The sequence below is a fragment of the Protopterus annectens genome, chromosome 1.part2 (assembly GCF_019279795.1).
Source record: "Protopterus annectens isolate FY-2018-M chromosome 1.part2, PAN1.0, whole genome shotgun sequence".
NCBI classification, from domain to species: Eukaryota; Metazoa; Chordata; order Ceratodontiformes; family Protopteridae; genus Protopterus; species Protopterus annectens.
Genome location: NC_056727.1, coordinates 551,211,657 through 551,225,212, shown reverse-complemented (window position 1 = coordinate 551,225,212; position 13,556 = coordinate 551,211,657). Strand labels below are relative to the sequence as shown.

The 13,556-nt window shown below is 42.2% G+C and overlaps 1 protein-coding gene across 1 annotated transcript in view; it reads left to right on the top strand.

Moving 5' to 3' along the window:
* Positions 1 to 13,556, top strand: part of EIF4A3 (eukaryotic translation initiation factor 4A3) — a 635,526-nt gene that overhangs the window by 94,397 nt on the left and 527,573 nt on the right. Inside the window, exon 3 of the mRNA XM_044060170.1 lies at positions 2,122 to 2,188. Within this exon, the coding sequence (XP_043916105.1) occupies positions 2,122 to 2,188 (67 nt within the window). The remainder of the gene's footprint in view (positions 1 to 2,121; positions 2,189 to 13,556) is intronic.

Genomic DNA, 13,556 nt, shown 5'->3' with positions numbered 1-13,556 from the left:
CATATGATCGATATTTCAAATCTCGACCATACGAGTAAAATACAAACTTAGCCTAATGCTGCTACCAGGGGGGGTTTTGCCCCCTTGCAAACCCCATGGGTGCCCCCCCCCCCCGTAATTTAAATATACCAACTCCGAGATTGCATTACAGTGCAGAAGTGGCAATCTTTCCATTCCGCACTGTAGCATGATGCCTGTTCCCCATGGTCCACACTTCAAATAGGTTCATGGGTTCATAGGTTCATACTAGGCTATCTGCCCTAGGGCATTTATAAGCCTAGCCAGAGTGTGTTTGGCTTTCACCACCCATTTTAAATTAATTTTGCTTTGCCTTTTTTTGAGGTTAGTATACTGTGCCTCTGTCTAACAGTGACACAGAAGTGATAGCCGGGGTAAACCTACGATCTCCCATCCACTCATATTTTTTTTCTTTCTTCTTGAACACCAAACAACAAGTCACTAGTAAGACTCTTATTAATAGAATCAATTTTAGAATATAATTTCTCCATTTCAACATCATTGTTTTTAATTATTGCTCTCATAATCTCAAACCCACATTTGTCAAAAGCAGATATTAAATCGTTGTAAAATTCACTGTTTTCTACTACATTGTTGGGGTATTTGCTAACTCTCAACCCCTTTGGTACAATATTTAGGGATAAACAGTGTTTCAATTATGCATTGTCCATGTCTAACATCTTATATTTGTGAAGAAAAAAATCCAAATAATCAAGCATACTCTCTTGTAAGTTCCATTGTTACTGGAATGCGTAAGCTTGTATTTAAAATCAAAGTTAACGTTAAGAATGACTGAAAGCTGTCTTTTTGTACCTGGTGAATTGGTATTCCTGTCCATTCTTACATGCAGACCATTAGTATCTCTCTTTGCTCTTGCTTCTGTGGGAGAACCCCTCTCGTCTCTAGTAAAAGAAATATTGGGAAAGCCGTCCATGCTCCTATTAATGACGGTATCCAGTCCAAAAACATCTTGTTCCTCTCGCTCGTTGTTAACGGCCATTCCTTCATTCGGAATAACACTCCCTCGTGCCTCTTGATTTCCGGGTAGCGACGATAGCAGCGTAGTCATAGATTGACTAACCGGTGGCAACAGTCCCACCAGCTGCGTCAACTGCCCAATGAGCTTCCGAAGCTCTCCCAATTCAGATCCCTTATTCTTCACATTATCCATAGCCATAGCTGCCTGTGAATCCATCCGACACTCAAATAACCAAAACACGGATGATGCCAAGAAAAAAACAATAAACTAAAAGCAAGCACCTCTAGTCAAAGGTGGCAACCGGCTTTCATGTTAAAACAGTGATGTACAAACACGAGTATTCAGCTTAATGAAAGCCAGTACAGTAAATACACACGAATGGACAAAAAATATTAACGTTCACAATAAGAATCCCGTTTTCATCTACAACTTCATCAGATACCCTATAAAACAACCCTCTGAAATTTTAAAGACTCCTTAATTAACTTTTTCCCATTGAAATACATTGCCCAATTGCATACAATCAATTGTCATACACTTTTAAAATTTTAAACACACAGTCAAAACTACATAAAAACTGTACAAAATAATTCTCATAGTAAAACAATTGTGTGTATGTATGTATTTATATATATATATATATATATATATATATATATATGTATATGTGTGTGTGTGTGTGTGTGTGTGTATGTGTGTGTGTGTGTATGTGTGTGTGTGTGTATGTGTGTGTGTGTGTATGTGTGTGTGTGTATGTGTGTGTGTGTGTATATATATATATATGTATATGTGTGTGTGTGTGTGTGTGTGTGTGTGTGTGTGTATATATATATATATATATATATATATATATATATGTATATATATATATATATATATATATATATATATATATATATATATATATATATATATATATATATATATATATATATATATAATATGCACACATACACTCACACCCACATATATATTGTGTGTGTGTGTGTGTGTGTGTGTATATATATATATATATATATATATATATATATATATATATATATATATATATAAAGAATGTTTCATCCGACATTGTTACAGCACAGTGTAATTTAAACTTCTCTCTTTTTTTTTTTTTTTTCCAGGTCACAGTCTGGTACAGGCAAAACAGCGACCTTTTGTGTTTCGGTTTTGCAGTGTTTGGATATTCAGGTAGCGTGATCCTTAAACCGTGTGTGAGAAGTAGTAGTAGTTATTATAAGTTGCTATTGTTGGTAATGGAAAAGCATTATGTATATTCTGTAGTAGTGTTCCGAAATTATATTTATTCTAGTTTGTCTTGATGGAACTTTGTTAGATTATGGTGTACTGTAATTGCAGAATGTATTAAGTTCTCTCTTCTTTCCTGTAGGTAAAATCTCTCTGGGATGGTGAACTCCTTTTTATACAAGAGTTTCTGCTGTACCATATTTGCTTGCTTATGTCTGTTTTTAATTTTGCTCATTTGTTTTTCTGTGAAGTTCATTTCATTGTCTTTGTGGTGGTTGACTTAAATGTTTCTGAATTAGTTATAGCAGAAGATCTCAGTTTGTGACGTAGGTGTTTAGCTCCCCCTTTTGGGCACTGCATGCCTACTGCCAGTGTGCTCATCATTGCCATGTGCCTGGTTAGGAGAAGTAACCACCGTGTTCATAAATTCTTCTCTAGAGCTCTCAATTTTGGGATCGTCATTCTTTTGGTATTCATAGGGAAGTTTTGCTTTATTCCTGAACCCTTTTTTCTGGTTATCTGATTACAACACTCTTGGACCTGTAGTATCATTAAAATAAAATATAGAAAAGAAAACTTAAAAGTGCAGAAGCATAAGAGCTGCAAAAAGAGATGGCACTTTTACTTGGCCACCCGTATGGGGAAAAATGTTCAAAGGCCACAGTGCCTTTTAGAAAGGGGTCTCGCTTGAGGATAACCCTAGCTGGTTCTGGTAGGTGTGTCTCATGTGATAGTGGGACAGAATGATAAATGACAGAAGGTGAGGAATAATTTAGGCAAAGCATTGGCCAAGACTAGTCACACAAGTTGTCCATAAAATAGCTTCTACATTTTTCAAGGGCAGCAACTGTTTTTTTATTAGGGAAGGATCAAGTATTTATTGGGATTTGTTTATTGGAGTAGTCCACCTGGGCATGAGGCCCCTTTTCATCTGAAGTCTAGGATAGAATCTCCACACAAAATACATTTTAAGTTGTGACACCCCTCAGTCCTTATTACTAGCCCCAGTGGAGGACGTATATTGGGAGAATGACAGGTACACACAGTATTTCTAGATGCAGCTTTTTGCTTCAAGTGCACTGTATCTTAAGAGCACACTGACCACATTCAGTCTGGGGCTGGTTTCTCCCTCTCTCCACATCCCCAGTAAGACTCCCCTCTGGCACAGTTAGAGTTGAGATCTCAACTGAGTGGTAAAGCCAACACCTCAAAGACTTGTCTGTCCAACCAGTATTTCATGTCTCTGCCCAAGTAGCTGACACACACACACACACACACACTTGGAGATTTGTTTTATACACACCCCTGGGAATGGCTGGCACAGGTTTACCAGCTATGCCCCCTTCTGTCCAGATTATAAGGTAGTTTATTCCTGCCACCAGCCAGCTCTTTATCTGCTACTTTACAGCCCTTAAAGGGTGTCCAGTCTTATTACGTAATGTTGCTATTAATACAAATGGTAGCTTGACCGAGAGCAAGGCTATTAGGAGTAGGATACACATTGTCACCAACTAAATATGCAAGTACTCCCAGGACGCAAGTATTTCTAGACAGATCAGCCACAATGAAATATTTAAGCAATAACCCACGCCTCGGTGTGGGTAATGCTGGATTTACCCATGGTTGGTGTGGTTTGGTCACAAGGGTGAAGCCCGAGTGGCCAAACAAAGACAACCGTGGGTAAATCCAGCATTACCCGCACCCTGAAGCGTGTTATTGCTATTATACAATGACATTATTTAAGAAACAAAATACTTACATTTCTTAAATAATGGCATTGTATAATGCTCCGTGCTGCCCTTCCGCAGCTAGCTGGTATTCTGCGGCAGTTCTGATGTACTACGCATGCATATGCTTACGCAGTACGTCGGAGCTATGTGTGGAAGCAACGGAGAAAGGAAGATCTCCGTTGCTTTTTTTTTTTTAAGCTATCTCGCTATGTTAAACTCCTTTAACATAGCGAGATTACAGCAACGGAGCTCTTCGTTCTCAGTTGCTTTAACAAAAAAAAAAAAAAAAAAAGACTTGTACTAATGGAAAAAGTCCTTAGTAGAAGTCTGATTTACAACGGGCACGCTGACCAATCAACGTGCACGTTTTGGAATATTAATGGGAGGGGTCATTGTATAATTAAATATATTTAATAATAAAAGAGCAAGACAATATTAAGTAAACATTTACCATAACATCAGAGTTCAGATTCACAGAAAGTATTAAACCTCATTGCAGGACAGTCTCAAAGAAAAACCTCTAAACTTTGTTTTATTCCTGACTATATAAAAGAATTATACTGTACCCTAGTACACTTAGAGCAGCAAGGCAGATGTGGTGAGTAGAACATCTAGCTGGTTTTGTCATGTCAAAGACAGAATACAGAATTTGCTCTCTTTGAGTTCTTAAATTAATATATCAAATATTACTGCTGGGATAGCCCGCAGAATGACATTTATTATCATAGGTTCATAGGTAGGTATTAAGCTATCGGCCCAAGGGCCTACGTAAGCCTAGCCAGTAAGGTTCCATAGCTTACACCACCCAAGAAAGTTATTTTCTTGTGCCACTGTCCAGCAGAGACAGAAGTGATCCCAGAGGTGTAGTTCCTATTTCCCATCCACTCATCAAGATTTTTCTTGTCGACTGCTAATGAAGAACATTGCTTGACATAGATGGGTAGCTTGTTCCAGAGTATAGGAAGTCTCTGGGACAGGAATCTATCCCTCCAGCGTGTCCTGTTTATTGTGGTGACAAGGTTTAGGTCCCTAGAGCGTGTAGCTCGGAGGGATTGAGATTTCTTTAGGCGTAGCATGTCCAACAGCTCTGGGTTTGACATAGCTTTATATGTTAGGCAGAGATCACCTCGGAGTAGGCGATATGCTGCGGAGTTAAGCTGGAGTTTTTTGAGGCGGTCATTGTAAGGCATTTGTTTGAGGCCAGTAATCCTCTTTGTGAGGTACTTCTGTGTTCTTTCCAGCTGCTGCAGATGTCTTGTGAGGTACATTCCAAAAGGGGCGTTGTACTCTATAATGGGTCTAATGAGTGATGAGTAGAGGGGAACAATGACCTCTCTATTCCTGGATGAGAACCCTTTTATGATGAGGTGTGCCACGTAGAAGGACTTCCTGACTGCTGTGGCGATGTAACTATCAAAGGAGAGACTACTGTCCACCTGGGTCCCAAGGTCTCTTCTCATGCATTTGGTGTTAAGTAGATTGCTGCTTATGTGGTAGTTCATGGGTACGGAGTTTTTACCAAAGGGGATGACACTGTACTTTTTGTCATTGAGCTTGAGACCATGGTTCTGACACCAGGCATCTGTCTCAGTGAGGCCCTTCTTTAGGATGTCCACATCTTTTGGGGACTTGACTATGGTTCCTAGTTTGCGGTCCTCTGTGAACTTAGCCAGAGGCCTTCTGTGTTAGCCTGTACTTCAGAGATGTTGATACCAAACAGGAGAGACCCAGGACGGAACCCTGTGGTACTGAACTTGTCACTGCCTTGAGGTCATATTTGGAGTGTGCAACTTTTACAGTGTGTGTTCTGTCAGTGAGCCAGTTGGCAACCCATCTTGTGACGTAGGGATTCATACCTAGTTTACTGAGTTTAGTTATAATTCCAGAATGCGGGATGGTATTAAAAGCCTTGGTGAGGTCAAGATAGGTTGTATGAGCCACCTTACCCTCCTCCCCGGCTTTGGAGACTGCCTCAAAGAAGTCAATCAGGTTCAGGAGGCATGATCTGCCTTTCACAAACCCGAACTTGGTGGGATCCAGTGTTTGGAGGTTACCAATGTCTTTGTTTATGAGTTCCATGATGATACGTTCCGTGGCCTTGCAGACCAGGCTCGTCAGGCTAATGGGTAGATTGTTCCCGGGATCAGTGGTTGCTCCCCCTTTGTGGAGTGGGATAACTGTTGCTGTGCGCCATTCAGTAGGCACAAAGCCTGATGCGAGGCTATTATTGAACATGGTGCTTAAGTGGGTAGCCACTTCGTTCTGAAGTTCATGTAAAACGCAGCCTGGGATGTTGTCCGGTCCCATGGATGCTGTGTTTTTGGCTTTCGAGAGTGCAGCTTTTACCTGCGTTGTTGTGATTACAGTGACACTGCATTCTTCCTGTATAGATATCCCAGGTCAAACCCCCACTGCTGAATGCTTTGCAGTGTTTAGCATCTACCTGTGAAAATACATACGCAGTGGTTTTCCCTGAGATCTTTGCAGATCCTGGAAGTCATAAAACAATAAAGCACTTCCAAGACAATATAGAAAACTTCTCAGCACAGACATTGTGTCTGTCGCTGCACTGAAACTAAAAGATAATATCTTTTTATTGCATTGCCATAAAGTATTTTAATTTCATTTGTTTTTTTTTTTTTAAATTAACTTTCTATATCCCCGTTTCCACTTTTAAAAATATATACATTTAGACAGTTATAATAGTGTATGTACATTTCTATTCTATTCCAGTAGGGCATGCTGTGGTTACATCTTAAGCACTTTGCACAAACCTTTTCAGCACATACTTCTGTACCAGCAGTTTGATGTACACCTGACATACAGTTCTGATACATTTCTAACACATTTTTCTTGTACAAGTCATGTTGATATTCACAGATGACATATAGTTATTTTCAAAATTCCAGATAGTTGTGCTTGACAGTGCCTCCTTGAGTGATGTAAGATTGTACAGTGTTACAGTAAGTAATACATTGACTGAGAAGGAGAGCGGAAAGGTACTCCCCTTATATTTCTGATTTTCCTATGATACTTGCAGCTTTCCTATGATAATTGCAGCTTCCCTGTTTGTGCAACTAGTGCATTATTCAACATGTCAGTTTGCATGGAATGAGCTGTTGAGTAGCCACTAAAGGCTGTGTAATAAAACTTTGCTGTGTTTTTTGTTTTCTCTTGATGTTCATGTTTCACTTTGCAGTCATCACATTTGGGTTATCTGCTTGCAGGTAGCCCTCAGTCGGCCTGATTATCAAAGTCTTGGGTCCTGCGTCAGTTGCGGTCTCATCTTCCATGATGTCATGTAGTCAGGGGTATAAAGCATGCAGCCAATGCCATTTTATCAGTCTTTCTTGCCGTGCAGTGCCTGAAGCAGAAGCAGTTCGCAAGTGCCAGTTGGCCGACTCCTGAAATTTTTGTTTACGAGTTTCAGATCCGAAGTCTTCAACTAAGCTAAGTACCCCATTGGAGATCCTTTTTCTTGCTCTAAACCGATGTCAATCAAAGTTAAGAATTTTATTTCTTGTGGAAAGCAAATACCTCCTATAAAGATTTTAATTTCTACTGCATTCTTTGCCTATGCCCACAGCACGACATACTTCGCTGTCGGTTTTGTGCCTTATTCATTCCTCTTAACTATTCGTCTTGGGTTCATTTTCGCATCTAAATATTTTGGTACTCTGTTCAATTGTCCAGAAATGGCTTCGGTAAGCTACCAGACTATGGACATTCTGAAAAAACACAAAGATAACGACAGAGACCGCATAGGTCCAAATCTGCCGATGACAGTACTCCTAAGCTAGTTGCCAGTTCTCTGGTACTCGTGAGGTGCTTTCGCAGCCCTTGATACCCACTACTTCAGATTCGCAGGCCTCTACTGAGACCCATTCGGAGTCCGGAATGCCACGAGATGCTTCGACTGTGGAACCTGCGTATGTCTCTACCTTGGATGGGTCTGGAGCCGCTGTGCAGGCACCAGCTTCTGAGAGTGTATTCAAGCCTACTGACTTGCATATTAAACCGGCGACATCTTCTTCTAGGCCTAAAACTCGATCCATGTCTATAAAACTGATGCTCAGACCGCATGGTCATGCCCCTATGACTAAAAAACAAATGATAAGAATGGCTGAAGACCTTATTAGTCTAACCAGGGGAAGACGCCCTTCTCCCTCTAAGAGACCTAGGACTGATTTTCCTTCTGTTTCTTTTGATCAAGATTCTGAAATTTTTTTCTGTTTTCTTTGACCAGGAGTTGCCGTTGTCTACCTATGAGTTTTCTGATGCAGAGTATTCCATTCCCTCTGATTTCTCTTTTGGTGAAACCTTGCATACTCTTAGGGAGCATTTCCACTGGGAAAGCCAGGATTATTCTGACTCCAAAAAGACGCTTAGGGAATTCTTACTCCTACCTCAACATAGGCCTTTAGCTATCCCTCCTGTACTGGACATTGTAAATGATGCCTTCTCGGAATCTAGCGTGGCCCCTGACACTTTACCTCCAGCTCCCAGAAAACCTGACTAGTATTACAGGATACCTGACTCTCGCAAGTTTCTCTTTAAGAACCCTACTGCTAATCCGGAGACCATTTCACAGGGACTCAAAGGCGTTAAGGCTACTACTGCCAAAAACCCTACCCCCTCTGTAAGAGATTCCAGGGCCCTGGATAGATTGGGTAAGAAGGTATACACTTCTGCAACTTTGGCCATTAGGGCCTTAAACTGCCATTTTCAAAGTATCAGCAGCATATTATTGGATTGCTTAAACAGAAAATGATGATTCCTGACTGTGCTGAAAAAAAGAATTACAGGATTTAATGCATTCTGCTGAGCAGGTTGGAACACATACTTTGCAGTGTGGTTTTGATTCATTACAGGCATCTTGCAGGGCTGCTGTCACTGGGTCTGTACTTAGAAGGTATTCTTGACTTAAGGAGCAGTCTTTGCCAGATCATGTTAAAGCTAAATTACTGGATCCTCCCTTAAACTAAGACCGCTTGTTTGGCAACAAAGCAGAAGTAGTACTTAAAAAGATGGAGAAAAAAGCTAAATCTATACAAACTGTTAAAGATTTCCTGCAAGTACAGCCTCCCAGATTTAGTAGGCATTGGCCTTCTAAGAAATGGTCCTTTCCTGCCTCTTCCAGGCCTTCTCGGTCCAAACCCAGAACCAATAGAACACCCAGCTTCAGTCCCAAGGTACTCATCACAGGCTTAAGTGGTTGGGAGCTCCCACTTCCGAATCTGGGAGAAGTAAGACACACAACACCCCCTGTCGTAAATTGTTACAATGACTTAACGTTAAACCTTCCAAGCCCTGCTAAGCTGACTGTTCCCTTCAGGGGGAAAGATCGCCCTGCATGCAAAAAACTAGGAACTCCTTGCCAAACACAAATGGGTTTTAAATATAGTTTCCCAAGGATACAGATTCCACTTCCACTCCTTACCAACCCCAAATTGTTGGTCATACCTACCCCTAAGCCAGTGGGCAGAGGCTCAAAAGCAAGTTCTCTCTTCTAAGCATCAGGGCTATTCAACCTGTCCCAGAAGCAGAATGGGGGCAAAGTTTCTACTCAAGATTTTTTCTGGTACCCAAAAAAGAATTCCTGGCATCCTATCCTGGACCTGTCTGTCCTAAGCACTTATTTGGAAATCCCAAAATTTAAAATGCTTACTGTACATCAGCTGCTTCCCATGCTGGGAAAAAATGCCTGGTTGGCACACTGGGTTTAAAGGAAGCCTACCTGCACATCCCAATAAGAGAATCTTGCAGAAGATACCTACGCTTCAGAGCAGGCTACATGCACTGTCAGTTCTCTGCACTGCCTTTGGCTTGTCTACTGCGCCCAGGGAATTCACAAAGTGCCTAGCTCTAGTCATTGCATTGTGCAGGCAAAGAAATATTCAAATATACCCATACCTGGTCGATAGTACATCCTGGCTTTCTGCCTGAATTAGACAATTAAATCATCTGGCTTTTGTAAAGAAATTGCTATCTTCTCTGGGGTACATTATAAATAAAAAGAAATTGCATCTAGTACCCTGCCAAAAAATTGTATTCCTGGGAGCAAACTTGAATACAACTTCCCAGATGGCCTACCTCACACCAAAGAAACAAGTTCATTTGGCAGCCTACTTCAAACTACTGGCCACAAAGACCCAGCTTTCTGCAAGGAAAATACTGCAAGCCCTGGGGTTCATGGCTTCTTGCTTTCTACTAATTCCATATGCAAGACTGCATATGAGGAAACTACAACTGTATCTAAAAAGCCTATGGTGTCAACATTCTCAGGACCTAGAATCCATGATTCCTATCATACCTTGTCTAAAGATAGAGTTCCTTTGGTGGGCAGAGGCCTGCCACCTAAACAAGGGACTGCCATTCACTCTACCCCCTGCCTCCCAACCCCTAACAACAGGCTCATCAGACTCTGTATGGGGGGGCTCACTTGGCAGGGCGGTGCATTCAGGGCAAATGGAAACAGAGACTCTTTCGGAAAGAAATGTTAGCTGTACAGAATGCTATGACAGCCTTCAAGGACCACATTATTCCAGGGCAGTTATTGGTAAAGACTGACAACACCACGGTTATGTGGTACATAAGCAGGGGGGGACCCACTCTTACCCTCACTGCAGACTAGCCATGGCTCTGTGGAACACTGCCTTGAGCTACCAAGTGCAACTACAAGCTCAATTCCTGCCAGGCAAGCTAAATACACTGGCAGACAACCTAAGCAGAAATCTCATGGACCCACACAAGTGGAAACTGGAATCAAAGATATTCAACATGTTGAGAAACAAATGGGGGAGCCCAGAGATAGACCTGTTTGCCACCCCTCAGAACTACAATTTGGACAAAGTCTGCACAAGGACTCCCCACAGACAAGCTTGGAAAGTGGGTGCCCTGTCCTTCACCTGGAAAAACCTATCAGTTTATGCCTTTCCCCCTCTGCCTCTCCTCTCCAAAGTGCTACTAAAGATCAAACAGAACAAACCAAGGACCATACTGATTGCACCAGACTGGCCATGCCAACACTGGTAGTACCCCCTTTTGTGCAGTGTGTCACTGCTGGAACCATGGCACCTGCCTCTTACCCCTGCCCTGCTGTCCCAGCAGGAGGGCCAGATTCTGCACCCACAGTTTCATACTCCTGAACCTTGCAGCCTGGCTATTTTCCTTATCTGATCTCTCCGTTGCCATTCCTCAGTAAGCAAGTGGTGGGTGTTATTCTGGAGGCAAGGAGGCCTAGTACTTGAAAATCCTATGCTGAAAAATGGAAAAGATTCTGTTCATGGAGCTAAACTCCAGGGATGGGCACAACAATACCCAATTTACCTCCTATTCTTCAATACTTAACTGAGATGCTTCACAAGGGCCTTTCCTTTTCTTCCATCAAAATTCATGCCTCTGCCATTTCAGCACATTATAATACAGAGCCACCCCTCTTCTCTCATCCACTGCTGAAGCAATTCTTCAGAGGGGACAAAAACCTAACACCACCCGGGATCGCCCCCATTCCAGCCTGGGACTTTAACTTTGTGTTGGAAAAGCTCACTCTGCCTCCCTCTGAGCCAGCTGCAAATGCAGAGTTGAAATTCCTTTCTTGGAAAACAGCCTTCCTTCTAGCCATTACTTCAGCAAGAAGAGTGTCTGAATTACAGGCCCTCATGGCAGTGGAGCCTTTAATCATCATCTTTCATGCGGACAAGGTGTCCCTCAGGACCAATCCTTCCTTTATGCCCAGGGTGGTATCCAGTGTGGCCTTTAATCAGTCCATTCATTTGCCAACCTTCTTTTCTAATCCACAGAACAAAGGAGGACGAATACTGCACTCGTTGGACGTGCACAGACCACTTAGATTTTACTTGAACAGGACTAAACCTCTGAGGAAATCTGAACAGCTGCTGGTTGCATTTTCTGCAGGGGCAGAGGTGAAGGCCATTTCTAAGTGGATAGGCCATTGCATTAATTTCTGCTATAAACACCATGGAAAACCTACCTCACTGGGGATAAGACCCCATTCCACAGGGGTGCATCTATCTCTACAGCCTTTCTCAGAGGAGTCCTTACCAGGGACATCCTAGGAGCTGCTACCTGGAGTTCTGTACATACCTTCACCAAGCATTACCACTTGCCAATTTTTTCTAAATCAAGAGCTGGCTTTGCCACTGCAGTCTTGCAGCACCTTATAGCTGGTCCTAATGCTATACAATTGCCTCCTCCCATCCTTAGCTTTGGGAATCTACCCAGATGTTATGACTGCAACAGTGAAACACGAAGAACATTGTACAGTTGTGTACACTTACCATAAATTGTTGATGATCAAGTGTATTCACTGGTGCAGTCCTGGTTACCCTCCCTCCAGGCCCTGACGTCTGTTGACTGTACCTCTATTCTTGTTTACTATGCTTAAAGCTTTCTGGTGTATTTGCTTCCCATTATGGGGACACCTGACATCTGGGGCAAGAAAAACTGATAAAAATGGCATCGGCTGCATGCTTTATACCCCAGACTACATTACATCATGGAAGATAAGAAATCAACTGACGCAGGGCCCAAGACTTTGATAATCAAACCGACCTGAGGGCTACCTGCAAGCAGATAACCCAAATGTGATGACTGCAACAGTGAATACACTCTACATTTATGGTAAGTGTACACAGCTGTACTTTTCGTTTATAGGCCATAGTTGAAGGAGAGTTCTAGTTCTCTTGTTCTTGGTGGGTCAGTGAGGCTGCCTGTCCCTCTGTTGCATCTGCTTGCAGTGCAGAGATTCAGTGAAGTTTTCATTATTGATGTGAATTACGCTGTCTAGGGTAGATAGTGTGACCACCCATGCAGTGCTCAACTTGGGCATTTCATGACCGAATGCCCTCAGAACTGTGTATTAAAAGAACAAGGATCCTCTTGTCTTACACCTAGGCCCTGTTTCTCATTCATATGTTGTCCCACAGTACTGGTTGCCTTTCTTTAGTAAGAGTAGGTGATGGGGAGTGTCTCTTGGGTCTCCTTTTGGGATTTTGAGTACAGTGAAATTTCTGTCTGAGTCTTTTAAGGATGATGCTCAGATTTCCTCACTCTATCCCTGCAGTGAATGAGCTGTCTTTTTTGAGTGACAGTTGGGCTCATTAGGCCCTCTTTTGGACTGATCTGAAGCACCCTCATTCTGCCAAGAAACTAATCTCCCCTCTTCCGCTTGAAGTGGGAAGATTGGTGTTTGGGGCTTGATCATGAGGAAGTGCAAGTCACATCCGTCCCATGGAATATGTCTTGAAGGATGTCAATTTTTTGTAACTTGGAAGCATCTAAATCGGGTCTGTCCAGTCTTTTTGGCTCAGTAGCCACTTACCAAGGTGTGAGGGGCCACATTACCACATCTTAACATGCATCTCTCCATTCAAAACAGTCTATTGCAGGACATACCAGGGGCTAGATAAAATGTTTTGGAGAGCCAGATTGTGGCCCTACTGCCACCTGCTGTGGACACTTCTGTTCTAGATCCTTTCTACAACTCTCCAGTGGATGAGGTTGATATTCTAGCAAAGTATTTTATAGAAGGTTGTGACCTGTTTAGTCTGTGTTGGGTC